The following is a 27,707-nucleotide window of genomic DNA, read 5'->3' as shown; positions in this document are numbered from 1 at the left end:
GGAGCCAAGCAAGCTGCGGCTACCAATCAGCATTCAGGAAAGGCGCATGCGTAACGGGTAGTGAACTTTGACTTGGAGTCGACCTCCTCTCTTTCCCCCCCCCCTCGCTGTGAAAATGGCGCTGTCCAGGGTGTGCTGGGCACGGACTGCGCTTTGGGGTTCAGTCGTCACCCCTGGACCCTTTGTCACTCGGAGACTGCAACTTGGTCGCTCTGGCTTTGCTTGGGGAGCCCCTTGGTGAGGGATCTGGAGGAGAGAAAAGCACTTTTGACAGGCCTTTCCAGCGGCTCAAATTTGCTTTCTTATTCTCAGGGTTCTACTCCTTGGCCCCAGGATTTTTATTCTTCTTTGCAGGATTCGAACTCTGATCCCGGCCAGAGACCTGATTTCTGACCCTCTCGACTCTCAGTGTTTCATATTGGTTGATCCCCACAACCCGGGCTCATCTTTCAGCCTCTCTTTTTTGGCTTAGGTTTTACCGCCGCTATCTCCATCCACCCTCTCTCTGTCCTTAGCTTGCAGTTCAGATTGCCCCATAGCCCTGCACTCTGTCCAGGCTCATACCACTTCCAGACTTCTCTTCCCGCTTGACTTCTGCCTGATGTGTCCTTCTCAATCTGATTGCTTCTCTCTCCTTGACCCCAAGATCAAGTTTCTTGAACTTCAGGTTTCAAGTCTTGACTTACATTCTCTGAGACTTGTTTTTACATTAGGAATCCCAGGTGTGAGGGGTTTCTAGGACTGGTTCCCAGATAGTCTCTTTGATCTTCCTTGTAGGTCGTCAAAGCTTCACCTTTCTCCAAAGGCAGATGTGAAGAGTTTGATCTCTTACGTTGTGACCAAGACAAAAGCGATTAATGGGAAATACCATCGTTTCTTGAATCGTCATTTCCCCCGCTTCTATATCCTGTACACAACCTTCATGAAAGGTAAAAACAAAGTTAAAATAGAAATAACCGAATCAGCTCTTGGGCAATGTCAGAGAGTTGGAGTAAGTAAAATCATTTACAAGTTCTGCTAAGGGGGTGTGAGCTGGGATATTTCTGTTTCATAAATGTTTGAGCATTAAACTAATTCTTATAAATTAGCACTTCTTAAGAATATTTCTAGAGGGGCTAGGGTTTTGGCTCAATGGTAGAGCGCTCTCCTAGTGTGTGCCAGGCTCTGGGTTCAATCTTCAGCACCACATAAAAATAAATAAATAAAATATATTGTGTCCAACTATAACTTAAAAAATATTTTTAAAAAAGAATATTTCTAGAAAGATGTTTTGAGAGACAACCTCTGACAACACAGGAGGTAGAAGAAATAAAGTATATTCTTGTGCTTTTCTTTTTTTTTTTTTTTAAAGAGAGAGTGAGAGAGGAGAGAGAGAGAGAGAGAATTTTTAATATTTATTTTTCAGTTCTCGGCGGACACAACATCTTTGTTGGTATGTGGTGCTGAGGATCAAACCCGGGTCGCACGCATGCCAGGCGAGCGTGCTACCGCTTGAGCCACATCCCCAGCCCCTCTTGTGCTTTTCTTAACCACAGTTTTTGCTATAGTAGAAATTCCTTGTCTCTCATAAGGACAGGGATTTATGGCTGTACAGACTTTCCCAATGATTTATCCCTTGTCATGGCCCATAAGAAAATGTGGCCTAACTGGGCATGGTATCGGATGCCTGTAATCCCGCTACTGGGGAGGCTGAGGTAGGAGCATCACAAGCTCAAGGCCAGCCTGGGAAATTTAGCAAGGCCCTATCTCAAAATAAAAAGGGCTGGGGATGTAATTCAGTGATAGAGCTCTTCTTGGTTTGATCCCCAAATTTCTTTCATACTGCAAAAGTATGAAAGAAAAGAAAAAAGAAATTGTGATCTAATTCTTGTTAAATCTATAGGTAGCAGTTGCCTAGAAAAGGCACTATGTATTCTTGGTTTCATCTTTTTTTCCCCTTTATTTATTTATTTAGTATTTTTGAGATGTAGTCTTGTTGTGTTTACCTGTCTGGGCTTGAATTTGTGATCCTCTAGCTTCAGCCTCCTGAGGAGCTGGGATTACCATAGCCAGCCTTTTCTTTTCTTTTTTTTTTTTTTTGTGGTACTGGGGATTGAACCCAAGGGTATTTTACTACTGAGCTACATCGCTAGTCCTTTTTACTTTGTATTTTGAGACAGGGTCTTACTAAGTTGCTGGGCGGGGAGGTCTTGCTAAATTGTTGAAGCTCACCTTGAACTTGGATCTAGACATTCATCACTGTGCTTGGCTGATTTTTTTAATGCTAGTTACTAAGAAATTATATGTATGCATATATGCATATATATGCATATGTATATAATTTCATATATATGTGTTTGTGTGTGTATGCTGAGTACACTGGCTCATGCGTGTAATCTCAGTGACTCAGGAGGCCGAGGTAGGATTGCAAGTTCAAGACCAATCTGGGATATATATATATTCAAAAGTCCAATCTTGAGCCAGATTGCCTTACTTAAATCCCTTGTCACTACTGGCCATCAGAGTAGACTAGTGATAGACTAGTGATTCAACTTCTCTATCCCTTCTCATCTATAAAATGAGAATAATAGGACCTACTTATTGCCCTTATAGTTGTGAAGATTAACTAAATCAACACAAATAAAGTACTTGGAACAGTTCTTAATCTCTAGAAAGAGCCCAGTATTAGCTATTAATATTATACTCTGTACTTTTATCATAATACCAATTATAAACTACCACATTGTTAGAACTGAATATTATCATAATTATTGCAGCTTCACAGACCTGAAAAATCACCTATTATTAGCTGGGTGTAATGGTACACACCTGTAATTCCAGCTACTTGGGAGACTGAGGCATGAGGATTGCAAGTTCAAAGGCCAACTTGGGCAATTTAGTGAGACCCTGTCTCAAAATAAAATTGTAAAAAAGGTTGGGAATATAGCTTAGCTTGCCCACCATGTTCAAGGCTCTGGGTTCAATTCCCCAGTACTGGGCGGGGGGGGGGGGGGAGAGAAAAACGACCTATCCTTAACTATAAAGTGGAGATAAAAATGGCTGCCTTGTCTGATTGAAAAAAACAGTCCGAAGGTATTTTGTTTTAAAACCTTCTATTATGGAAATCTTATGACATACTCAGAAGTAGAGAGAATAATATAATTAACTTCCCTGTACTCAACCTCACTTCGGCAATTACCTACTCATGGCTTGGTTGATAGTTGGTAATAAGATTTCTTATTGCTTTTTATATTATTTTGTAGCTAATAGAGATATCATTTCAATTGTAAATATGAAACCATTTAAAAAATTAGTCATATATAAATATAAGAATTTTCATAAATTGAAGATATAAAATACAAACATAGAAATATGTTGAATTACATAACTTATAAAAGTCTTCCAGAGGGGCTGGGGTTGTGGCTCAGTGGAAGAGCGCTCGCCTGGAATGTGTGGGGCCCTGGGTTCGATCCTCAGCACCACATAAAAATAAATAAACGAAATAGAGGTATTGGGTCCAACTACAACTAAAAAATAATAAAATATTTTTAAAAAAAGTGTTCCAGAAAGGAGATAAGTTAATAACTGGCAGGGAATACATAGGGTTAATTGAGGAAGACTTCCTGAGATAACTGAGCTAGATTTTTAAAAAAGAGCAAGTAATGAACCTAAAGAGGGAGAGCATTCCATAGCAGATCACATTAACCCAACCAACTTAGCTGGATGAGAGGTGGTGTGCTGGGAGAAAAAGGATGGGTTGGCCTCAAAAGAGTTTCAAGTTACCTAGTTTAAAGCTTTTATATAGAGTAGTGTTGGGTGGGCAATTGTATGTGCATGTGTAAATGAAAGTAGAGGGGGATGCGGTGGAAGATTCAATCTTGGATAACATCACACTTTGTCCTCTACTTTAATGAGGCAGGATTTCAGATGTTATGGGCTGATGCCAAAAAGGCTAGAAGAATAAAGACAAATATGTGGAAGCACAATATAAAGTTTCATCAACTTTCATACCGGGAGATGGAGCATTTGAGACAGGTATGGGCCAAGGGCAGATACCCAGAAATTCATGGTGAGGTAATTACAATTAACCAAGATCTCAAGTATTTTTTTTTCTTTCCTTGTTCACCACTGATCAAGCCTCTCCCCTTTGCTGTGAAATCAAGTATTCAACTCAATGAGAGTATCTGATGTTTCACCAGAATTGGGTTCTTTCAGAATTACAGCTCTCCTTAACAGAGCTCCATAGAGTGTCTGTCACACTTTTGAATAAAGTTTGTAGGCAATAAAATCCAGCTTGTTTCTAAATATATGAGAATCTTCAAGGATCCATAGGGAAGCAGGAAAGTATAAGTAGTAACTTGATGGGCAGTGTTGAAGCTGAGAGTAAGAATCTAGGACCCATTATGCAGATCAGGAAACATTCACTGAGGGATTTGATATAATGTACTAGATATTATTTGGTAAGCAGAAGTGAACAAATTAGAGGCTTTGTGCTCAAGGAATTTACCATCTAGAAGTATATAAAAATAAACTTGGTAATTTTACTGGGCTGTAATAGAAGTTTACTGCAGAAAAGGATGGAAGGGATTGTCCATTATATTAAAAACTTACTTGGGTTAAAACTACATCTGTTTATTTCTGTCTAGTTCCGCCGAGACATTGCCAAGTGTCTTTTCCTAGGTATCATTTCCATTCCACCCTTTGCCAACTACCTGGTCTTCTTGCTAATGTGAGTACATGCTTGTATATCCCCAGCATCTTGAAGATATATAGATTTTTTTAATTAAAAATTATTTTAGGAAGAACTTCATTTCAGAAGTTAGGCAGAGGTTATCCAGCTTTCTGCTCCAATCTTCTCATTATCCCAGGGTTCTTAAAAGTCACTTAGTAATACATTGGTTATCAGGATGCATCACAGTGGTAGGTATAGGTGACTTAGCTGCCTTTCATCATGTGAAGTAAGATCATGATCTTCTCCATTATCCCTAAGAACAGTATCCCACTCCCTGAGAAGCATGTAAACTGGGCAATTTTTTTTTCTTCAGGAAAATAATGCATTTCATATTCTGATATCATTCTTTATTACTTTGTATCCTAAGATGGTACTTCTAAACTGTTACCTTTCATGTTCTAATTACTGTTTCTGAATAGTAAACAACATCAGAGCTTAATAGCTTAAAACCACCCCATTTTCATGATTTTGTGGGTCAAGAATTTGGGAAGGACTCGGGTAGGTGATTGACTTTTCCCATGCATGTGGTGTTGACATCATCTCCTCAGTGATTTTTAGCTACTGAATGTACTAGTTTGGAGGATCCAGGGTTATTCTTTTTTTAATGTGTGGGGAGGGGGTACCAGGGATTGAACCCAGTAGTGTTTAACCATCAAGCCATATCTTCAGCCCTTTTTATTTCTTGAGATGGGGTCTTACTAAGTTGCTTAGGGCCTCACTAAGTTGCTGAGTCAGGCTTTGAACTCAGTATCCTCCTGGCTCAGCTTCCCAAACTGCTGGGATTATAGGTGTGCACCACCATACTTGGTGGCTGCATGACGACCTTGAATAACCTGGTCTTGGAGTTCATAGACTCTTGCTCTATTTTGTTGGCTGAATCAGTTACCCAGATTGAACAAAGGCGACATAAACTTTATTTCTCCATAGAGAAATGCCAGAGAATTTGTGGCTATGTTTTAAAACTACCACACAGCTGGACATGGTGCCACATATCTGTAATCCCAGTGATTCTAGCTGCTGAGGCAGGAGGATAGCAAGTTCAAGGCCAGCCTCAGCAAGTTAGTGAGATGCTGCCTCAAAATAAAATTTTAAAAAGGGCTGGGGCTGTAACTCAGAGATAGGACACTCCTAGGTTTGATCCCTACTACTGCAAAATAAACAAATAAATAAAATTTTAAATAAATAAATAAATCTACCACACATGTGGAAAAGTGAACTTATCCATAAATTTATTACCTTTTTCCATGTGATTAGTAGGTTGTCAACATTACATACAGTGTCCAGCTCTGTCTACAACTCTGTCCAAAACATGTTTGTTACATGTTTAGTTCAAAAGGAGTCATTTTATCTGATTGCTGCATGCTGGGCTATTCTACTACTGCTTCCTTTCATATCATATTTCAGTAATGTTGCTTGAAATTGTGCTTCAGTATATCTTTAAACTTTGAGCTTGAGACTCACTTAAGAACATTGAGGTAGATAGTGTCTACACTCTTCTTGCTAGCATCCATGTCTGCCAAATGCTTTCTTAGCTTTCTTTGAAAGATGTTAGTGTCAGCAAGTAACTTTGTGATTCTTTTTCTTTTCAGGTACCTATTTCCAAGGCAACTACTGATTAAATATTTCTGGACCCCAAAACAACAAACTGATTTCTTAGATATCTATCATGGTCTCCGGAAGCAGTCCCACTCAGAAATCCTTAGTAATTTAGAGAGGGTCATTCCTCTCATTTCTGATCCAGGACTTCGGTGGCATTTGACAGACCTGTGCACTAAGGTATTCTTCCAGTTAACCCTTCCTGCAAACTAGGAGTCTTGTTAGAGCCAGTGTACTCTAAAATTAGGTATGGACGCTACTCAGGACCCTCTTAACATCTCCCAATCTTACCTCTCCCAAGATACAGAATGGTACCCACCCAGCTGTACATGAAATCCTGGCTCTCAGAGAGTGTTTCTGTAACCATCCTCTGGGCATGAACCAGCTCCAGACTTTGCAGATGGTAAGCACTTTAAAGACTTCTTTTTTCCCCCAGCCTCATGTTATTTCAGGTTTTTGAGTGATACTATTTGATTTTTTCCTCCTCTCCTGCCGTATCACAGAAAGCCTTGAGCCGGGCCATGCTTCTCACACCTCACCTGCCTCCTCCCTTTTTGAGGCATCGTTTGAAGACTCATACCACTGTTATTCACCAGCTGGACAGGGCTTTGGCAAAGCTGGGGATTGGCCAGTTGACTGCTCAGGAAGTAAAATCGGTAAGGGCTTGATTGCAACATCAAGCAATATCCCATAGAAGGCTGGAAGCTTACAAGGACTCCTTGTCTTGCTAAGTCTTTATTCTCTCACCTTATTTCTGTGTCATTTTTCTCAATATACATAGCTATTAGGAAGGAACCACCCATAGTAGTTGTACTTCTGGTTCTTCAAACACCAAAGACACTATACTTTAGACTTCTGTTTTAGATTATAGTTAATCACCTTTCTGTTACTGTAATATACCTGAAATAACTAGTTTAAAAAAGAGGAAGGGTTTATTTTAGCTCATGGTTTGGGAGGTTTCAGTCCACACAGTTGGCCCATTGCTTTTGGGTCTGTGGTGAGGCTGCATATCAGGGCTGGGAGTGGATAGTGGAGCAAAGCTGCTCACCTCAAGGAATTGAAAGAGAGGTAGGAAGATGAAGAGGGATAGTGTCCCACAATGCCAGTAGGCCCTATTTTTTGAAGTTTCACCACCTCCCCTTAGCACCAAATAGGGAACTAAGCCTTTAATAGATGGGCCTTTGCGGCCTCTTTGCTTGTCCTCTATCACTAGTTCTATCTGCCATGGTGAAAGGTCTCTTATGGAATGAGGTTGTAACTTATTTAAAGAAGATTTAGGATTATTATTATTATTTTAAAAAATATTTTTTAGTTGTAGTCGGACACAATACCTTTATTTATTTTTATGTGGTGCTGAGGATCGAACCCAGGGCCTCGCACATGCTAAGCAAGTGCTCTAACGCTGAGCCACAACCCCAGCCCCAGATTTAGGATTATTTGTGGATTTCATTTCCTTGGCATACTCATTGTGTGATTATTAAGGATGATTTCTCTTCTGAGTGGAATAGGCTTGTTATCTTCGTGGCCTGAATTCTACTCATATTGCAGAAGACAGGTGTCGAACTTGGCTGGGAGAATGGCTACAAATTTCCTGCAGCTTGAAAGGTAAAACAGCTTCCATGCTTATATTATTGAAATCCAAGTCATTTTTGTATTTAATTCTGAGATAATTTTGGATTTAATTATTAAATAATCTTAAGATCTTTATCTAACATTTATATCTAATTGAAAGGGCAGAAACTCACATGCCTACCCCATGCTTAGGCAGGTAACTAGACTGATGAGAGGGAGTGGTAGGACAAGAGGGAGTGCATGCTAATCTGAAGCAGAATTTATCAGCCTTGGCACTATTGATTTTTGAGGGGGTCTATGTGCATTAAAGGATGTTTACCAATATTACTGACCTTTGCCCAGTAGATGCCAGTAGTACCCTTCATCACCAATTGTGACAACCCAAAATATCTCCAGACATTGCCAAATGTTTCTGGGGTTGGGGGTCCAGCAGAAAGGGGCAGAGTTGTCCCAGTTAAGAAGCACTGATCTAAAGGCATTGAATTGAAAACAATAGAAAAGTACTCTACTAGCTAAACAGAAAGTATCTGAGGGCAAGTATCAGGCGTATCAGTCTTCTGTTCAGAACTTTTGCACAGGTTTTGATGTTTTCTAGGCCTTTGCATGTCAGGGTAGGTATACTAATCTTGAAGCTGAGAAATGCCCTAGAGTGCCCATTTCTACCAGGAGAATCCCAAGGTAACAGTAGTGCTGAGTACCATTGCCACTTCTGAATTGTCTACTGTCATCACATGAATCAAGACATAGAAGATGAGTTAACATGAATATATAGTGGAAGCGAAGGAAAGCATTTGTACAGGGGCTGGAATGAAGCAAGAGAAATTTGAGAACCATCACCTCTGATTCCCCTTACTTGGCTTCCTGCTTCCAGTTTCAAGTCCTATAAACTGAGGCAAGAAGGTAGATAGTCCTCTAGCCAAACCACTAACATTGATGGTATTTCCAGAAGCTGAGCTGTCCCTCTTGCTGCACAACGTGGTCCTGCTTTCCACCAACTACCTTGGGACAAGGCGCTGAGAGAACTGTGGAGTGGATGGCAATGTCCTGCAGTCGCGTAGCATAGCAGTGTGGGACCAAACAGCACTTGTCAGCAGAGTCTGTGCACTCCTCAGGTGTGTGGGAGGCAGAGGAGTGGGTGCAATGGGCTACACAGCACACTACCCATGAGGGAACTGCAGACATTCCCCTTACAGCTTGAACTAAAACAAACCCTCTTTTCAGGGATGGCCCATGTGAAGTGTCCTCCTATCTTCACAGTAAGCTGGAGCTGGCAGCAACCTCTTAACTAGTCTTTTCCTGTGTGTGTTATGGTCAGGTCCTATAGTCAGTTATTGCCCCCCGGTGGGAATCATTTGACCTAAGATTCATCAACTGCCATGTTCTCTACAGTTGTATTCTAAAGAATTTCTGATTGGCACTTGGTGTGGTGGCATACACCTCCCCGTGGCTTGGGAGCTGAGGCAGGAGGATCACAAGTTCAAGACCAGCCTCAACAAGTTAGCAAGAACTTGTCTCAAAAAATGAAAAGGGATGGGAATTTGGCTCAGTGGGTAAATGCCCCTGGGTTCAATCCCTGGTACCAAAAAAAAAAAAAAAAAAGAAGAAAAAAAATTTCTGGCTGGCAAGAACAACACTGCTTAATCTGGAGCATTTACATAAATGTATATCTTTCAATGTGCTCTTCCATCCGGATATGACCCAAAAGAGGGATTTTTGTTTTTCTTTCTCACTGGCATGAGCTAACTACTTCCTTTCCTTTTAAAATCCTTTGAATACCTTAAAAATTTTTTTTTTCAAGTATTAACTTATGGGAACATTGTAAAGGAAAAGATTAAAAGGAAGTACCATCTAATCCCTTCCCTAGTGTTTACAGCCTTCATCCCCCATTGTCTTAATTTCTGGGCTGTCATACAGCCCGTAAAGATCTTAAACTCTTTGCTACCTCCACTGTGTTGCAGCAATCCAACTGTAACCAACAGTGGCTGCCTTCTTTGGGCCATGGGTCAAAACCCATAAGGTACTAATTACTGCCCAGCCCTGGGAGACCAGGAAGATCTGCATCAAGATAGTAAGTTGGGTTTAGCTTTTGTGTGTACATTCTTGACCTATAGTTCTGTAATAACTTATTGTAAATGCATGGAGCACTGTTTTAAACCCAAGTAAAGACTGCCTGAAATCAGTTGATGGAAATTACTTATGCACACTCTAATCATTTTGCTAAGGCTCCTTTTCCAAGACTGACATAACCTAACTAATGGGGATTTAATTGGTTCTTACAGATCCTTCTGACAGAAGTTTTAAAGGAACTGATTTTAAGTTGATCTTTGGGTGGATATTTTAAGGTGGTAACCAGGAAAAGAGAAAATGGGAATACAGTCAGCGTGAAGGTCTAACAAGGCAGAAGCAAAGCCTGCTTCAGTTGAAGAGGTGCGTAAGAGCACCTGAGGCAAGATAGGCTGAAGAGAACATTCTACATTTCTATCACAAAGTGTTTCTTTTGTTAACCTTAATTCCTAACTGACCTAATTAGTTTCATAGAAAAAGATGCTTCTCCAGCTTTGTATAACAAGTAACTAAATTGTGGCTGGCCAAGATAAAGAATAACACACCATTCTTTTGAATATTTCTTTAATATTACATTTAAATATTCTCTTTAAATACAGCATTATCACAATGTAAAGAACCTAAAGAGGGAAAATTGTTTTCAGAGAACCAGACGAGCTTTGGATTCACATTGAAAATACTACCTGTATACAGTATGTGAGAAAGGAAACTGGAAAATAAGAATTATGTTAATAAGAATCATTTTTTTTTTTTAATCAAGGCCAAGACTAAGTGGGATTGAAGCAATCTGCTTCTATGATCAGAGGCCTAGCTCTCCTAGCAACCATGAGCTTTAATTTTGTCCAACTCGGGTAGCACCAGAAGTGAGATGGACTAGGCTGTAGAAAAGGCCCTTTGCTTGACAACAGTTAATGCTAAATGTTAATATTTAGCATTCAGAAGTTTGGGGTCAGCATGAATCAGAATTGTAGAGTTAATGAAGGGATGGACTTAGATTAAGAAACTAGAGTTTTGTAGAAATATCATGTATCTTACCTTATGGATTGGCAATGAGTTTAATAATAACAAATTTAAATTCATTTGATCCCAAAGGCTAATGTATTTCTTAGCAAGCTGTTGGAATCCACTTCCTAAATTAAGTGGGAGGCTTCCTACAGAGGGAGTGTATAGAGCTCTCCCTCTCCTAACAAACTTGAGAAAATATTTTTTTCCATAGAACTAAAATCCCAAGTAAGCTTCAGTCTTATGTTCCATGGTTCCAGTCTAAGGTGGGGGAGTGCAGCTCAGTTTGGAAAAGCATCTATTTCATATAGATTGAAGGTACTTAAGACTCAATTATTTTGTGAGGCTGGGTGATGGGGAGAGATATGGACCTATGTAACTTAAGACCTTCCCTCCAAACATAAAACCAAGCAAAAACAGGAATGAACAGGAAAGGCGGAATGGGTTAAAATATTTATCTGTATTAAATAAATACAAGGCCCTCAGGCTTAGATTTTATAAGTGAAATGCTGCTGCCACATACCTGAAGGCTGCTTTAACGTACCAGGGCCTGGCTATCCCCCAAGAAAAGGCTTTATGAGCAAGATAAGTAAGAATAATTATCTCTTCCACTCTCCCTACCCACCAGAAGTGTTTTTTAACTGGTTAATAAATCATACCAGATGTGAAGTATGGTGTTAAAGATGCTAAAGAATAGTGTTTTGCTCCCTACCATTTTCATTTTAAAACAGAGGCAAAGGTCACTTTGCCTATAAAATAAATCAGTGTTGTTCATGGAGCAGATCTTGATTGAAACATAAACATAAAAGGAACAGGAACCATTGACAGAGGTAAGAACTGAATTTGAGTCCCATTTTATACATTTCAAAGGTTACAATCAGATCTTAATCCTTTGGAACCTGGAAATTCTACGTGGCATCTAAGAATTGGTAGATTCCAATTTTATATCTCATCAAGCAGCAATAAACATTTGCAATTCTTGGGGTTGAACTGGAGTAGTATAAGAACTGTGTAACCCTGTATATCAAAGAAGGACCATGAGTGTGCATACACAAAAAAAGAACAAAAACTAGTCGGTGACCTTAAATTGCCACGTCTTACATTACATTTAAAGCTCAGATCTCCCAAAGAGGGGGGAAAAAACCTGTGTGAAAAAGTAGGCATGACACAAATAAAGTCATCTTTCCAGACAGCAGGTTGTTCCTGCAGCCTCCTTTGGATATAGTTAATGTTCCATATAGGCTTCCTAGGGGATGGGTGAGCCCAGCCAGAAACTGCCCAACAGAGCTCATGTTAAGACGATGGCAGAAGCCTCAGGCTCTTTATACCACATCCCCAGCCAATCTCACTTTTTCTTCAAAGGAAAAAGGATGGAGGAAAAAAAGACAAGTTTAACTCTAGTATCTAAGAACGTGTGAAAGAAACAATTCAAGTTACAGACCAAGAATCCCCAGTATGGGGAGCAGGTCAGGGAACACCAAACATGTCAAATATTAACTTATTTATCAAATAGGGGATCGGGGGAAGGTATGGTAAATTTTTAGAAATCCTGGAGGTTTTGTACAGAAACAGAGACCTTTCTGCCTCTCCTCACTAGATCCAACCAGGTGGCCTTTCCAATAGTATGATTGGATATACCAAAATGGGTATCAGAGCAACCACTGAGAAATAAGCTTTCACTCTGCCTGGAGCCCAGGAGAGCAGGGACTTTTTGCCCTGTGTACAGATTCTCGTGTTCTGGTCCCTACATAAATAGCTGCTTGAATTACCCAGATCCTCCTGTGAGGTCCTACGGCTTTGTTCCAATGGCCCAGAAAGCTGTGTTCAGCACTGTGCAGCTTCCTCTAACCTATCCCCACATCAAGCTGGGGCTGGTTTCCTTGGTACTGTTTCCCTTTCAAAAAATACTTGTACAAACAATCCTTTCCCACCCATTTCCCACAGACCCCAATAAAATAACATGGGAGCAGCAGCTGCTTCTACAGTTTTGTTTTGAAATGGCATTAGATAAAATAAGGGAATAAATAGAGAATGGGTGCGAGGCAGTATCTCCACCCCCACATCACACTGCTAGAGGGAGTTCTAGGGCAGACTCTTCAGGGGGTCGGTCCTCATTCTGCTGGGAGGTCTTCTCCACCCCACAGCCTTCTTCAGTGTCCGTGTGGAAAGGGAGGCTTGAGGGGGACCAAGAGGAGCGGAAGTCTTCATTCTCGGGCTCCTCAGAGTTACAATCTTCGGGCAATAGCGCTTCTAGAGTGGGTGTTTTCCCCACCTCTGATTTACAGAGGGCATCTGGGTCTGAGGGGCTGCAAGCCACCAGTGAGGTAACAGGGAGAGAGAAGACATTCAGATCCTTCTCCTTAGGGAAAGAAGCTGTGCTTTCTTCTGTACCAGGCTCTCCTTTCACTCCCAAGACTGGCCTCTGTTCCACCTGGTAGTAGACCAGGGGCCCGCTGTTCAAGTAGGATGGGCTGTTCACCGTGGAAGCAGACGGGTGGTCTGAGTTCTCAGCAAAACACAGGACAGAGGAGCCTGGGGGCAGCTGAGCCTGAATGAGAATGGGGGCTGAGAGACCTGGGCACAGCTCTTCAGGAACGGCCAGGGGCTCCTCCAGGATGCACACACCCAGGCTCTCAATGCTCGAGTCCAGGCTGGCGCTGGAGCCGCTAGAGTCTTCCTCAGCCTTGAGCCGCTCCAGTTCCTCTGCGCTCTGCAGGTGCATCACTGCTGTTTCATTCTCCGCGATGAACTCTTGGAAGTCCTGTGTCTCAGAGCCCTGGGCTCCTGTCAGGCTGCAACTGGCAGTGGGTGAGGGCTCCTCCTCTGGGGCTGCCGGGCGGCTCACCTGCCGCTTGCTCTCTAGCTCCAGCTTCATGATGGTATGGAGGTAATGAGTCCGGACTCGGATTGGATTAAATTCAATGCGCCCAGCCATGTTCCCACAGCCATCCCTGGAGCAGCCACACGGAAAGGACATGCGATCCACCTGAGGGGGACACAAGGAGGGTGAGGCAAGAATCTAACAGTGAAGATAGGAGACATTAGCTGGCAAACACAGGCAGTTGGGATTTGAGGTCTTCCTACGAGAAGCAAGCAATTCAAAACCTGCAGCACAAGCTGACAGCACTAGATGGCGGTTACCAGACCACTTGTGCTTGCATTCCAGCTCAGTTATTAATTAGTGGTATGACCTGGACTCATGTATTTCCCCCTAGGGCTTTGTTTCCTCTTCTGAATAAAAAGTGACAAAAATCATATCAAAGGCTCCTTTTGGTTAGAGAATGCAGAAATACCCGAGTGCTGACTGGTCTCAGTAGAAATTTATGTATCTAGGGACTTCCAGAATTTACCTGGTCTTCTGCAATGACAAGCATGGGAAAGTGAGTGGAGGATCTTACTAAAACAAAGCAATACCTTCTGGGAAACTAAAACAAAGGTGCCTTAGTTTGCTAAGGTGCTAGAATGAAGGTTCAAGCAATGGCCAGCTGTTTATTATCATTTCACTCATTTTTCCTGGGGATTGACCAGTTTAGTTCTGAAGCATTAACCAAGATAATTTACTTACAGACCAGGGCTATCTGGAAAAGAGATGCTTTCTATTTCCAGATTTTTCCTTCATATCCAAAAAGAAAAAACAAAGACAAAAAATTGCCAAAAAAATAAAACTAGAAACATGAGTAAACAAATATTCAATGTCTTCCTAATGGTATCAACTTAAAGAAATCTGCATACCAGGTCTGTCATCAGGTGTGTAACAGACTGATTCATTATGGGACTTTAGTCTGAAAAACAATTTATTGGCCAGATCTGCTACAACTATTTGTTACCTAGTTAAAAATCAGAAAGAAAAGGTTGGTTAGGAAAACACAACCAAAACCACTCAGCATCCATATGCTCAGAATACAACTTCCAGACAAATTTTTTTCTCTGGGCTATTTCTGCTATTTTTCCATTGAAATATATCTTTGCAACTGTTCCTTGTCACTTAGCTGATGTTACTTTTTAAAAAATTTTTTTTTGTTTTAGTTGTAGTTGGACACCATACTTTTATTTTATTTATTTTTATGCAGTGCTGAGGATCGAACCCAGCCCTTGCACGTGCTAGGCAAGTGCTCTACCACTAAGCCACAACCCCAGCCCGGCTGATGTTACTTTCTTACAGAAAACTAAGGATTTAAGCTCTACCAGCCTAGGCTTGATCCTGAATTAAAGGATCTCAAAGCCATTTTGGTTTTTACAAAATTGGAGTAGAGTGTTTGCAGATAGCATCTCTAGGCCCATCTCATTTCTCTGCTTCCTTTTATCTCAAGGAATCAGTCAGAAACAGTTATTAAATGGTAACCATACTAACCTCTGTTCTTTCCTTTGCTAACAGCTGCTTTTTATCACCTCTGAGGTATGAAACACAAAGATAATAGATACCTCCACAGCCTAAGAATCCTGTCATGCTTGTTTCCTTTGTTGGTGGAGGAGGGTTGTGGACTTGGAGTGTGTTCACAGCTAGGGGCTTCCATCCCTGGATGGGCAGCCACCCATCTTCCTTGGTACCCGCACCATACCCCATGACCTTGATAGATGCACTATCTCAGGCCAACTTTGACTGACCTGGCATTTAATCCCAGCCTGGCTACAGGCACATGCTTCTGGGTCACAATATAGTCGACAGTCACAACCACATTCTTCCCGAGATAGGCGGATGGCTCGAAGTTCTTGCTTCTCTTCAGCATCAATGCGGTGAACCCCAGAAGCCCTAAGCAGGGCCCGTCGCCTTTTGGTGGAAAGAGGCTGCAGGAAGAAGTAATCATCCACCTCCACATTTTCCACATCAATGTCTTCATCTGAAACATCATCCAGTGTCAAGCCATCAGCCTCTACCGACTCCACGGTCCCATTCTTGGTCAGCTGCAAGAGACAGGAAAGGTTAGCCTCTGAAGTATTAGCAACATAAGCCTCCTCACAGTAATCAGGATAGCAGTGTTCCCCTGAATTTCTGCACTAGGGGAAGATCTGTGTTATTCCACACAGCAGTCACTCTACAGGTGGCCTCTGAGCACTAGAAAAGTGGCAACTGACAAATCAAGTTTTTAATTTCAGTTAATTTTAAATTTAAATAGCCACATGTGGCTAGTAGGCACCATATTGAAAAGCAAAGGACAAGAGAATAAAACCAGAGCAGAAAGGCAGGAAATCTTTTGTGGCTCTAATATCACCCTGTCAACAAAAGGGACATCATCTTTCTGGGTTCAAGCTTCTCAGAAAACCACTGTCTCATCCTCCCTCCTAGAAGAAAATTTATTCCCAGAAACATTCCCTTCATTTCCATAATTCAGCTCACTTGCTTTTTTTTTTTTTTTTTTTTTGGTATGGGGAATTAAAGCCAGAGGTGTTACCACTGAGCTCTATCCCCAGTCCTTTTTATTTTTTATTTTGAGACACGGTATTGCTAAGTTGCTGAGGCTAAGTTTCCAATCTTCCTGCCTCAGCCTCCTGAGTCTCTGGGATTAGTGGTGTGTGTCACCACTTCCAGCTCAGCCCATTTGCCTTTTGACATGGGGAAAAAGGTATATCAATAGCTGGTTATTCCTAAGATTAACAAATAACCTTGTAAAACACCCTTCAATGTACACCTCATAGAACCTAAGACCACCTTCATAGGAAAAGGGTACCTTAAAGTATTAAAGTGTAATAGCAGCTAAAAGGTGTTTGCCAATGAACCTGAATCCTCACAGCATGAACCATTATTTGTGCATGCTCAAAAAAGCTTCATTTTATTGGTGGAAAATGAGCAAATTATCAACAGCAGTCAAAGAAAGCCCTCCCAGCCCAGGGTGTAAAAGAAATATATTCTTTTTCCTTTCTAATCCTTTTTTATTTGACTTCAAAGAAGAATTCCATGTCAGGTAGGATGGTATAAATAAAACCAAGTGTGCTATCTAAGGACAGAAATCTGAGTTTTCTGGGCTAAGAGGATAGAAGCCAAGAAATGGAATCTGTGGAAGGACAGATTGAAGACAATCTGTGGCTGAATGAGTTCTGCAAACTCACTAGAGAATCCAAGTAAAGAAAATGAGGCCTCACAGTTCCTGGGGCTCTGGAAGCTGCTGGCAGAATGAAAGCTGGGTGACTGGAGTCTTTGGTTTATTTCATCAGACAATCAGAGAGAGCGCTGGGAAAGTATCAGCTCCTGGGAGAGATGTGATGCAACAAACCTGAGCAGTAAGCTACACTCTCAGTTTGTTTGCTTGTTTGGGGGAAAGGGGAAGTTGTCAGGAATGAGGAAAGTAAAGTGCAGGATCTTGGAGTTCCCAGCCTTATTTCTGAACCAGGCAGGCAACTACAAGGTGCCCTTCTATAGACATTAGGATTGCTTTTTTCTGGATCACCCATGTGGGCTTCCTTTCTACTATCCTCTCAAAGGAAAGAGATTAGAGATGCAGAGAAAGAACCCCATGTAGAATGTAGATAGGAGAGTTTATTCCGACAGAAGTGGCATTTCAAATCAGTGAAGAGTCTTCTAGTTATTAAGCGATATTGGGACACCTGAATATTCTTTGGGAAAGAAGGGCTATATTCCCAATCATACCATTCATGATAATGAATTCCATATGGACATAACAAAATACAAACTAAAATATTAGAAAAATTGTAGGTAACTAAAGCTGCAGAGCTCCAAAGAGTGACAGGAAAAACAGCTGAAAAGGAAAACAAATATTAGATGGCAAATATATTTTTGAGACCAACTGCATCCCTTATAGGATGCTAAAGACAGGAAAACTTTCTAAGAAAAAAGTAAACTAGACCTGAGAAAGGTCAAGCAAGGATTTTTCTTTGGACATTTAAAGACATATTAGATGCCACTTCTGCTGGTGCTCACTAAATGAATATCCTGCTAATAAGGAGGAATCTAGTATCTCAGTCCTGGATTTACTTGGCTTTGTCCTTGGAATTCCTACTGGGGGATAGGGCACAGAACTGGATTGGATGGTGTCCTGCTTTGATAGATTATTCCACTACTAGATTTAGAAGAAAGGCGTTTTCTTCTAGGGCAAAGGAAGAGTGCCTTCACTGCAATTAACGAGAAGAGTGTTTACTTGCCCAGCTGTTGCTATAGTAGCAGGAAGATGATAGGGCCAGTGATGGAATTCCTCAGACAGAAGAAAGGGACGCCTGGGTGTCATTCTAGTTAGAAAAACAGGTGTAAGGCTTTTAAGAGTAGGCTGAAGGAGGCAGACATAAAGCTTTCAAGGAGGGATAGGAATAAGATCTGGTCAGCCTATATCCTCTGTCACTAGTTTCCAACTCTACCACATTCTAGTGAGTCTACAACCTTGGAAAAATGCAACCACCTATTTTAACATGGGTCACCATGCTTTAGGCCCAAAAGAAACCTAGGGGAAATTTATTTTCTTTTGTGGTGCTGGGGATTGAACCCAGGGCGTTGTGAATAGTAGGCAAGTGCTCTACCCCTAAGCCACACATACAGCCATGGAAATTTTTGAGACCTGTGAAAACTACAGCCATAGAGTGCCAAAACAGTATAAAGATAGCAAATGGGGGGCTATAAAGAGCCATCTGAGATGGGTCTTTTCCCAGCCCCTTTCTCCACCTAACCTAAAGAGCTGGTGCATATCAGATGATAAGATACAATATTATATGACTCTTAAGTACCTATGTGATAATGTAATGAGGTCATAGAAAGCAGAGAATATGAAAAGACCGCAAATCTGTCCCACATATCTGGGCAAGGGAAAATCATTTGGTAAGAAATTGAACATTGTGTTCTCTTTGAGTTCTAGGGGGTGACAGACCTGAAAGCATTCAGGTATGCACATTTTAAATTAAAAAAAAAAATTTATTGGGTGATTGGGGGTGAGGAAAGGGAATTCCAGAGAAGGGTTTTTGCTATTCTGGAAGATACCTCCAGAAACAAAAAGAAGGGAGGCTCAGAAAGATTTTTTTTTTTAAATATTTTTTAGTTGTTGATGTACTTTTATTTTTTATTTATTTATATGTGGCGCTGAGGATCAAACCCAGTGCCTCACACATGCTAGGCAAGTGCTCTGCCACTGAGCCACAACCCCAGCCCCTCAGAAAGATCTGATTGCAAAAATTGAGACTTCTTTTTAGAAAGCTCTGGAATCTCTATATGACAAGGACAACCATCAAATTTTAAAAAATCAATGGAATTTCATGTCCCTATTCAGGCCAATAAAGAGAGAAACTTGACAATAATCCTAAAATCAACAGACCTAGATCGGTTCCCACATTTTCTTGGCATATGGGAAGTACCAGGCCCCGGACCCCTTAGGCACCTTCATTTTCTTGGCATGGAGTTTCTCTTCCTTCAGATGCTCACGAAGAATCTCTCGATGGTTCACCTCCTGCTCTTGTGCAAACTCACAGAGTGTATAGCTGCGTACAGAGTTGTGGCGCTGGGCCATGCCCAGAGAGCTACCACCCTGGCTGGGCACACTGGTGAAACCCTGGCGCCTGGCAAAGTAGTATACTGTCACCTGGTCAAAGCGGACATTCTTCCTCCGTAGCTGCTTCTGCCGCTTCAGGATGGATGTGGCTGCGAACAGAGCACAGAAAGAGATTATTAACCCAGAGATGGCCTGTTTTGGGACCTTGCTCTTTCTCATTCATCTAGGCTCTTAATTTCTCTCCTCTAAATGCGCTCCTTGCATCTACAGAACTTTCTAAAATTTTCAAACCATAAATGCATAGTTAGAAAGGACCTTGAACCTCACTGGTTCATACTACTGCCTCTAGACTGACATCACCTAAACAGATTACCACAAAAATCTATTTTTAGACAGCAGCTGGGTAGAGGACTGCTAGGTGATCTTTTTAAGATATAACAATCTATAACTTAACTGACCACATGTGGCAATTCAAGTTAGTTAAAATTTAAAAAATTTAAAATCATAGCCTCAGTTACACTAATCACATTTCAAGTGCTCATGAGTCTTATGTGGCTAATGGCTACCACGGACAATGCAAATGTAGAACATTTCTATCATAATAGAAAATTCTTTTGGACAGAATTTATCTATAGCAGGGGGGAGGGCAAGACTTTTCCCCTAAAAGGCCAGATAGTAAATATTTTAGGCTCTAAAACCGTGGTATCTGTTGCAACTATTCAACTCTTATCGTCATAGCATGAAAGCAATCACAGATATAAGTGTGTTCCAATAAAACTTTATTTACAAAATCAGGCAATGGGCTAGATGTGGCCCTTGATTTAGATGATCAGAAGTTCTTTCCAAGAACTAATTGAGCCATAAGAATTAAGAACTCTGGAGGGGTCCCAGTTGTCTAGGCAGCAAGCATGTATTATATCCTGGTACAGCTCTTAATTTCTTGAACCTCTGGGGGGATTCTGCTTGGGGAAGGATAGAGTCCTGAACTACTTCTTCGATCTAATTCAGGCCACTCTGGGGACCCACAAACCACAACACAAATAAAATCTGTAAGAATAATTCAGATTTCAGTCTACACTAACAGAGCAACAAGGTCCTCTGCAAAGCAAGGAAAAACTGTGATAAGGGCAAATCCCGAAACTGGACAGATGCTATCTGGAGAGCTGCAGTAAGCTCTATGTTTGGGGAATTTGGGCGCAGGCAGGAAGGGAGTGGCTTACTCACGTGTGAAGCTGGCAGTTGTAGGAGGATTGAGGCTGTCACAGCTGTCAGCACTGTCACTGCTGGAGATCTCATCATCTGAGTTGGAAACTGATGAGCCCACATCCACATCATCAAACTTCCTTTTGAGACTCGAGCCCGTGAATGCATCCATTGGTTTCAAAGGGTTTCCTTGGGGAGCCTACCAGGTTGGCCCCAAGCTTCTGCTCACCACCAGCTAACCCGCTGCATTAGGATTCTGCCCAGGGGAAAAGAGGAATCAGCATTCCTAAGACAGACCCCTCCTAAGTCTACATACACAGCTCTCTAACTGAAGAAAGAAAGTACCTGACCTAGCATAATGTCTGGTTCTCAAGATTAGGTCATTTCTCAACTGATTCTGGCCAGTATGCGCCTACTTTTATTTTCTATCTGCTCCTCCAGGATCAGTCACTCTTAGAATAGTGAGAAGAGTTGCAGCAGCACCCTTCCCAATGGAGGGAATGCCTCTGATTCCAATCCAGCTGGGCTTAGGCTTCATTAGCACAAGATAACAGTCACTGTTCTTCTGATCACATAGGAGCGGTTCTCCAAGGAACCAGTGGGAGGGACTGGAGATCAGAGGTGGAATTAAGCTTTGCCTAAACCAAGACTAGACCCAATTATTTTTCCTAGTAATAACATAACAGCCTGGCACTTCTCAAAGTGTGTATCTTAAATATATTAATTTCATGGATATTAATAGCTTTTACATGGAAATAGCACTACTGTGTCAAAATTGTTTAGAAAACTGCTTATGGCAGAACCTCTTAGAGGCTTTTAATATATTAATATCCACGGCAAAGGCCGGGAGTAAACAGAATGCAGTGTTTCACAAACCTGATTATGGAACCCAATGTTTCCAAAGTATGTTAGGGAACAGATAATCCTCAGAACACACCTTTGGAAATACTGCTCCAGGCTCTCAATTTTGAAGGATACTGGCAGTCATGAATACCCTTGACCCAGATCTTCACAAGTATAAACTGTCTCACCAACTTTTAAAAAGGTCAAATTTAATACTAAAGGTCCCAAGATTACAATCTGTACTGGCTTCAAAACCCAGAATCTGGGGCTGCAGATGTAGGTAAGTGGTAGAGAGCTTGCCTATCATACACAAAGCTCTGAGTTCAATCCCTATCACCACAACAAAAAACAAAAGCAAAAACAACCAGAATCTTTCATAATCTCATATTAGTCTATCATCATCCTCTGTGCAAGGAGAATGTAGCTTTACAATCTTTGACCTCTAAAAAGAAATCAGCAAGGGGAAAACAAATAGCAAAAGAAGTGACAATTTTCATTCTGGTTACATCAATATGGCAGGCAGTGTTTTCAATATGCTGTCACACAACCAAGGAGTCCTAAAGTTCACTTCCCAGGTACAAATCTTTCTCCTTATCTGTCTTTGGACTTAAGTTCCAGAAGGACATGAATTTGTTCAGGAGAAATGCCGTCAGAGCCAAAGCCATGTGTGATGAGAAGCCTCTCTTGCTTTGCCTCTGTAATGCCAGAATCTCCCCAGACTATGATCTCACTAGTTGCTAATTATGCAGCAGGAATAACAACACTGCCCAGAACGACAAAGCTGCATTACTGCAGAGTAGCTACCCAGAATATATACCATGGAGGAAAAAGGTGCCTGTACAGAGCTATTTTTCTGGCCTGTGTCTCTTGGAAGTAATTTGGATCAGGTCTAGAAAAATCAACCAGACCTAATAAGTACTTTAGGAAATATATTTTTAGGAAATATCTTCTATTTCCTAATCTATTCAGATCATATCAAAAGTCTCTAATTCAAGTTATAAGATGTACCTAAAAACCCTCAGCTGTCATAGGTCTCAGACAAACACATTTTCAAATAAATTTGGGCAGGAAGGAAAAAAAATAATTAAGCACTTCATAAGAATTGTATTTAAAAGTGAGCCCAAAGTATCTTCTGTTCTTTAGGTTACTAATCAGAGGCTATATTCTTAGGACATGATGAGAACGGAGAACACTGAGAACTTTAGGGGTTAAGATTTTTGCTAGGCCAGGTGCGGTGGCACACGCCTGAGGTAGGAGGATTGTGAACCTCTGGAGCCTGAGGTAGGAGGATTGTGAGTTCAAAGCCAGCCTCAGCAACTTAGCGAGGATCTAAGCAACTCAGTGAGGACCTAAACAACTCAGTGAGACTCTGTCTCTAAATAAAAAATCAAAGGGGTTGGGGATGTGGCTCAGTGGTTAAGTGCCCCTGAATTCAATCCCAGGTTCAAAAAAAAAAAAAAGATTTTCTCTGGATGTAAAGATACCTAACAACTAACAAATTTCTCATTCCACTCTATTATTGGTCACAAGGGCATGAGGGGAACACCTTTATAATTGAATACTTATGTGAGTGTAAAAAAATAAATAATAATAATGCTGACTACTGAACTTAATTTTTCCTACTTAATAAATACCTTATTGCCCACATGAGATATCAGACTGAGCTGAAAAATCTGCTTTCTCAGAAAGGGCTTAAGTCCACTTTCAGTTTTAACTAGCTCCAGTTAATGCTAGTACTAGAGAAAAATGGCATTTTCCTTGGCCTGGAAACACTCAGGATTTATGATCAGAAGCAAATGTGCACTCCCGTTTTTTCCCCAGGTGTACCTTTGCTTCAAGTAGTTTGAGTGTCCTTTGAATATTTCTCTTTAAATCCCACACTAGTTTGGGTCTGGTCCAAAATCATCTTTGTTACTAAAATTCTCCACTGTCTTAACTCAGTTGCCCTCTAGAGTATAATTTCCCTTAGGGTTACCTTTTGTACACTCAAATGCAGCAAGGATTGCTAGCTGCTTTTCTAGTCCCTTCCTCCTTTTTTTCTATGTCTTCCCCACTTCTACTTCTGGAAAAGTGGTTTCTGGGTAATGATGGAGGTAGGTAAGAAAGAAAAGGAGAAAAGAGAAAGAAAGGAGGGGGGAAAGAGGTTATGCGTGTATGTGAAATCTAAGAGAATCCTTCAGTTATCTGAAAATAACCAGAATCTATATGTATAAATAATGAGCCATGATCTAACTATCCCATTAATAAGATCTGGGAATGCAGTTCAGTGGTAGAATGCTTGCTTGAGGCCCTATGTTCAATCCTCAGCACCAGAAAAAACAATAAAATGAAAACAAGCAACAAAACAAATAAAATTGCATCAACTTGGATAGAACTCCAGAAAATCCTCAAGGAGACTGCATTGTTCTAGCTCTATTCACCTTTCCCAAGATTTATGAGCATCACTTTTTCTATCATTAACTTCATTATTTAAATTTTTAAAATTCCAACTATCATGGCCTAATAATAAAAGTTTACATTTCAATACAACTCTCCTTGCTCAACTCTCTGATGTGAACTTGACAGATAAAGATGCTCATGAGCACCAAGAACAAACTTCCCAACCATGTACATTGGGACCTGAAGAGATCTTTCTTTGCAAGGGAAACAACTAGAACAGGTTCTATACTTGCCCATTCACGAAACTAATCTTTCATACCAGAACTAAAAATGAGTCATTCCCACTTCTCTTAAATATCCACTGGTAGAGGATCAATGCTTGTGTTCAAGAGATAATCCTATAAGTTACACTCCAAGCACTTAAACCTATATGGAAATAATCAAGGTGAGACTGGAAATGCAGTCATAACTGACAGTTAACTGTCAAAATGACCAACTCAAACAACAAATACTTTTGGACAAATAATGTATGCCTCTATAAAAGCTTTTAAATGCCAGTGAAATGAAGGTCAGCTGACACTTTTTGGCTATATGCCTTATGGTCTTTTCTCAAGTGTTGGTAGATGAACATTTCCAAAAGGAATATGAAATTGTTCAGATTTACAGTATGTAAAAGACTTTAGACTGGCACCAAATAAAACCAGAAGATGTATTTCAGTACTAAGATCTAAGTTTTTTCAGGCCCATAAGGTGTCCTATAAGCACTAAAACAAACCCAAAGTCCCTGCATATGTGAAACTAGCAAGAGGGTCAACCCAGTAAAAAGTTTTGTGGAAGAATATATATGCAAAGTTTAGGTAATATCAGCCTCTTTCTTAAATGAATCCAAAATAATAAAACAGGGTATATCTTTCAGAAGAAAGTCTCCCCACTCAACTGGAACCCAATCTTCTTCTAAAGGTCAAGAGACCAAAATCTGTAGTAAGATCCTATGGGCTACCCATAACTGAGTTAAAGGAAGTAAGGCTTACTGCTAAAGTGTCAGGATAAACTTGACTGAGATAGTCTGCCATGCTCCCCCTTTTATGAGATACTGTGATTGATTCTCAAATACTATGAATTTCATGAATCCATGTGTCCTTGTGATCACCAGGTTCACAAATTTAAAAAAGCACTCAAGTAAAAACCTCCTGTTTAAACAAGGTGTTTAGAGAAAGCTCCCTTCCCATACCCACTCGGGTTTTTACCCATTCACTAACACAAGGTTAGAACTGAACTTTCCATGTCTGAACTACCATCACAGGGAGGACACAAGATCTTTGTGGTAGAAATGGAACATGATGCTGCATTAGCTCTCAAGGATATCCCGTCATTTATAACTCTGGCACACACCAACATCCTGGCTTTGGAGATTTGCAAGATGGAAAGCCAGTAAAGAAAAGGAAAATCTGAATTAACTACGGATTTACCATGAACTGAAAACTGCAGGACAAGGGTACAGTGTTGTCTCTTGGGGATAACTTCTAACCTTTCATAATGAAGAATGGTTTGTGTGTCACATTGCCACTTAGAGTTTAGAACCCCTTTAAAAGGCTGAATCAAGACTAAAAGGGATGGATGGCAGTCGGCTGCGTGTTTGGGCCTGTAAAAAAAAAAGATCAAGCTAGCAACCAGGGTAAGTGATGCTTTCATTTTCATACACAACGCCAGAAAAATGGGGGATATCAAGAACCAAGGCTTAAGGGTCATGTCAAGTCACCAGTTCCCTTTAATAAGCACCCCTGAGGAATCTTTCAGCTCTCGACCCATTTCTGATTCCTGCTAACCTTCCCGCTCAATCCAATCATTTGCAGCCCGTACTCTGCCTTCCTCATCCCTTCCTGCCTGCTACTCACAAATTCCCAACCACTCCTCCCACATTTTCCTCTACCCACCCCCCCTTCCCTCCATCCTACATCATTCTCCACTCCTTTCCGAACTCAACCTCATCCGCAATCCTGCCGGCTTCCAAGGCGCCCATCCGTCTCCCTCGAGCTACCCCCGCAGTCCGGGCCCGCATCCTCGGTGCCCCTCGCTCCCACGCCTCTCCCCGACTCCGTTCCTTCCCAGCGGCGCCCCAGCTCCCCGCCCCCCGACCGCTCCCGTCCGAGCTTCCCTCATTTCTGACCCCTCCATCCGCACGGCTCTGGGTTTGACCACTCCTCCACAGCCGCCCGAGGGCCGATCCCGAAAAAGGACGAGGCGGCACCCTCCGCCCCGCACCCCCAGGCCCATTACCAGCCCCGCCGCAGCTGCCTCCTCCCGTGATGGTCTCTGCCGCCCCCGCTGCCGCCGCCGCCGCCCTAGCCCGGGTGGGAAGGAGGGAGGAGTGAGCGAGTCCCGGGCCCCGCGGCGACGGTCGGGGAGCTCCCAGGGCGGCAGGGCGGGGAGGGAGGGCGGGTGGGCAGGCCGGCCGGCCGGCAGGCAGGCGGCGGGGGGCGGGCGGCTCCGGCAAACTCAGGCGCCCCTGGCAGCAGAAGCACAGAACCGCCCCGGCTCCGGCTAACAATAGGCTCCGGCCGCAGCGCTCCGGCTCTTATAGGCGCCGGCACGTCCTAGCCGAGCCCCGAGGCAGGCTGGGAAATGGAGTCTACGTACCGGCCCCATGCCCAGCTGCATGCTGGGAGTCGGAGGCGGCGAGTGCCGCAAACCAGAAGCCGGCCGGCTAACAGGCTACGGAGACGACGTCCGCTGCTGACCCTGGGAAGGCGGGTTTGGTGCCGCTGCAGTCTTTTGAAACGGAAGGCAGGAGCCCCCTCAGCTATACATCTTCAATGACTAAACGAATTCTCCCTTTTCTCTTTATCCAGTACCACACTCCCATGCCTAAGGAACATAATCCTCCTCACTCATGGGTCTTAGTCTTCAGCAATATGACTTGCTGCAGCCCGCCCAAGTTAGAAGAAAATACAGCATTATTTTGAGTTATCTACATATATGATGGGTTGATTTAGGTGTTTTCTTTCAAAAAAATTTTACCATTGTCTTTGATATTCACAACTTTGCAACACATCTTTAGGATGGGGAAAACAAAGACTAAGAAATCCAAAGTAACTTGAGACTTGCCAAGGACACAGAGCTTTTTTTTTTCCCCCCTAAATCTCGTTTCTCCCTTGACTTGTAAGGCTTTGCTGGATCTAGATACATCCTGTAGTGCTCCATCCTTAATCCATCATACTGTTGTGCTCCACCCCCAATCTGTCATCCAGTTTCCTTCTACTTTCACTGTCCCATACTTTGCTTCAATACAATAACAGTCCACTGGTATCCTTAGGCAATTATGCTTTTCTTATTTCAGGACCTTTTGTCTAGAACCTTTTCCACCAGCTGACCATAAGCTTACTCCTTCACTTAGTATCTGTTCAAATATCCTCATATCAGAGTTTCCTTAGCCATATTCCTAGAAGTGCTTCTCCTTAGTCTCTATCCTTTTGCCATACATTTCTCCTAGCATTACCATCTGACATATTTATTGTTTTTCAGTCTTCTTTCACTTGACTGAATTCCATGAGTCACTGTATTCTTAGCACAAAACCTGATATTTGACATTTGGAAGCACAGTAGATATTTATTGGAGGGATTTTTTTTGGGGGGAGGTTACTAGGATTTAACCCAGGGGCACTCTACCCAGTCTTTTTAAATTATTTTAATTTTGAGGCAGGATCTTCCTAAATTGCCAGGGCTGGCCTTTAAGTGTAATCCTCCTGAGTCTCTGGGATTACAGGTGTGGGTCACTGTGTTGGTGAATAGCAGTATTTTAACTCAAGTTAGGCTAGTTCCAAATGCTAGTGTATTTTTCACTGCAACCAAGAAATTAGGAAGCCAAATCTACTGGCTATCAAGCCATCTCACCTTTAGAATTGAGAGGATGAATG

General features: G+C 41.8%; 2 protein-coding genes across 8 annotated transcripts; one reads left to right on the top strand and one right to left on the bottom strand.

The window, feature by feature from the left end:
• Positions 1-77: 77 nt before the first annotated feature.
• Positions 78-10,058, top strand: Letmd1 (LETM1 domain containing 1). Of its 4 annotated transcripts, none has more exons than XM_078014691.1 (9): positions 78-237; positions 778-929; positions 3,899-4,014; positions 4,626-4,708; positions 6,301-6,487; positions 6,609-6,710; positions 6,811-6,963; positions 7,856-7,912; positions 8,826-10,058. In XM_078014691.1, the coding sequence occupies exons 1-8, from the start codon at positions 116-118 to the stop codon at positions 7,907-7,909; spliced, it is 969 nt and encodes a 322-aa protein (XP_077870817.1). In that variant the 5' UTR covers positions 78-115; the 3' UTR covers positions 7,910-7,912; positions 8,826-10,058. The 4 variants fall into 4 exon arrangements, with proteins under 4 accessions (XP_077870817.1, XP_077870816.1, XP_077870818.1 ...); XM_078014690.1 differs by having other exon boundaries at positions 7,816-7,912; XM_040280634.2 differs by lacking the exon at positions 78-237 and having other exon boundaries at positions 791-929; positions 3,895-4,014; positions 7,816-7,912.
• A 432-nt stretch (positions 10,059-10,490) lies between these two features.
• On the bottom strand, positions 10,491-26,368 carry Csrnp2 (cysteine and serine rich nuclear protein 2). 4 transcript variants are annotated; one of them, XM_078014688.1, is made up of 6 exons: positions 26,071-26,368; positions 25,263-25,435; positions 20,593-20,827; positions 19,258-19,517; positions 15,551-15,847; positions 10,491-13,931 (listed from the first exon to the last, which is right to left on the bottom strand). In XM_078014688.1, exons 3-6 carry the CDS (start codon positions 20,741-20,743, stop codon positions 13,008-13,010), a joined length of 1,632 nt encoding a protein of 543 aa, XP_077870814.1. In that variant the 5' UTR covers positions 20,744-20,827; positions 25,263-25,435; positions 26,071-26,368; the 3' UTR covers positions 10,491-13,007. The 4 variants fall into 4 exon arrangements, with proteins under 4 accessions (XP_077870814.1, XP_077870815.1, XP_005325011.2 ...); XM_078014689.1 differs by having other exon boundaries at positions 25,322-25,435; XM_005324954.5 differs by lacking the exon at positions 25,263-25,435 and having other exon boundaries at positions 25,961-26,368.
• Positions 26,369-27,707: the final 1,339 nt, after the last annotated feature.

The sequence above is a fragment of the Ictidomys tridecemlineatus genome, chromosome 6, assembly GCF_052094955.1.
Source record: "Ictidomys tridecemlineatus isolate mIctTri1 chromosome 6, mIctTri1.hap1, whole genome shotgun sequence".
In the NCBI taxonomy this organism is placed as follows: domain Eukaryota; kingdom Metazoa; phylum Chordata; class Mammalia; order Rodentia; family Sciuridae; genus Ictidomys; species Ictidomys tridecemlineatus.
This window is presented reverse-complemented; position numbering and strand designations above follow the sequence as displayed.

Coding starts and splice junctions, on each gene's coding strand:
- Letmd1 (XM_078014690.1), top strand. CDS start 116: ATGGCGCTGTCCAGGGTGTGCTGGGCACGGACTGCGCTTTGGGGTTCA. Junction 238..777: donor TTTGCTTGGGGAGCCCCTTG/GTGAGGGATCTG, acceptor TCTTCCTTGTAG/GTCGTCAAAGCTTCACCTTT. Junction 4,709..6,300: donor TACCTGGTCTTCTTGCTAAT/GTGAGTACATGC, acceptor TTTTCTTTTCAG/GTACCTATTTCCAAGGCAAC.
- Csrnp2 (XM_005324954.5), bottom strand. CDS start 20,743: ATGGATGCATTCACGGGCTCGAGTCTCAAAAGGAAGTTTGATGATGTG. Junction 15,848..19,257: donor TCCATGCCAAGAAAATGAAG/GTGCCTAAGGGG, acceptor TGTCTCTTGCAG/CTGACCAAGAATGGGACCGT. Junction 13,932..15,550: donor AGGCTGGGATTAAATGCCAG/GTCAGTCAAAGT, acceptor TGTCCCCCTCAG/GTGGATCGCATGTCCTTTCC.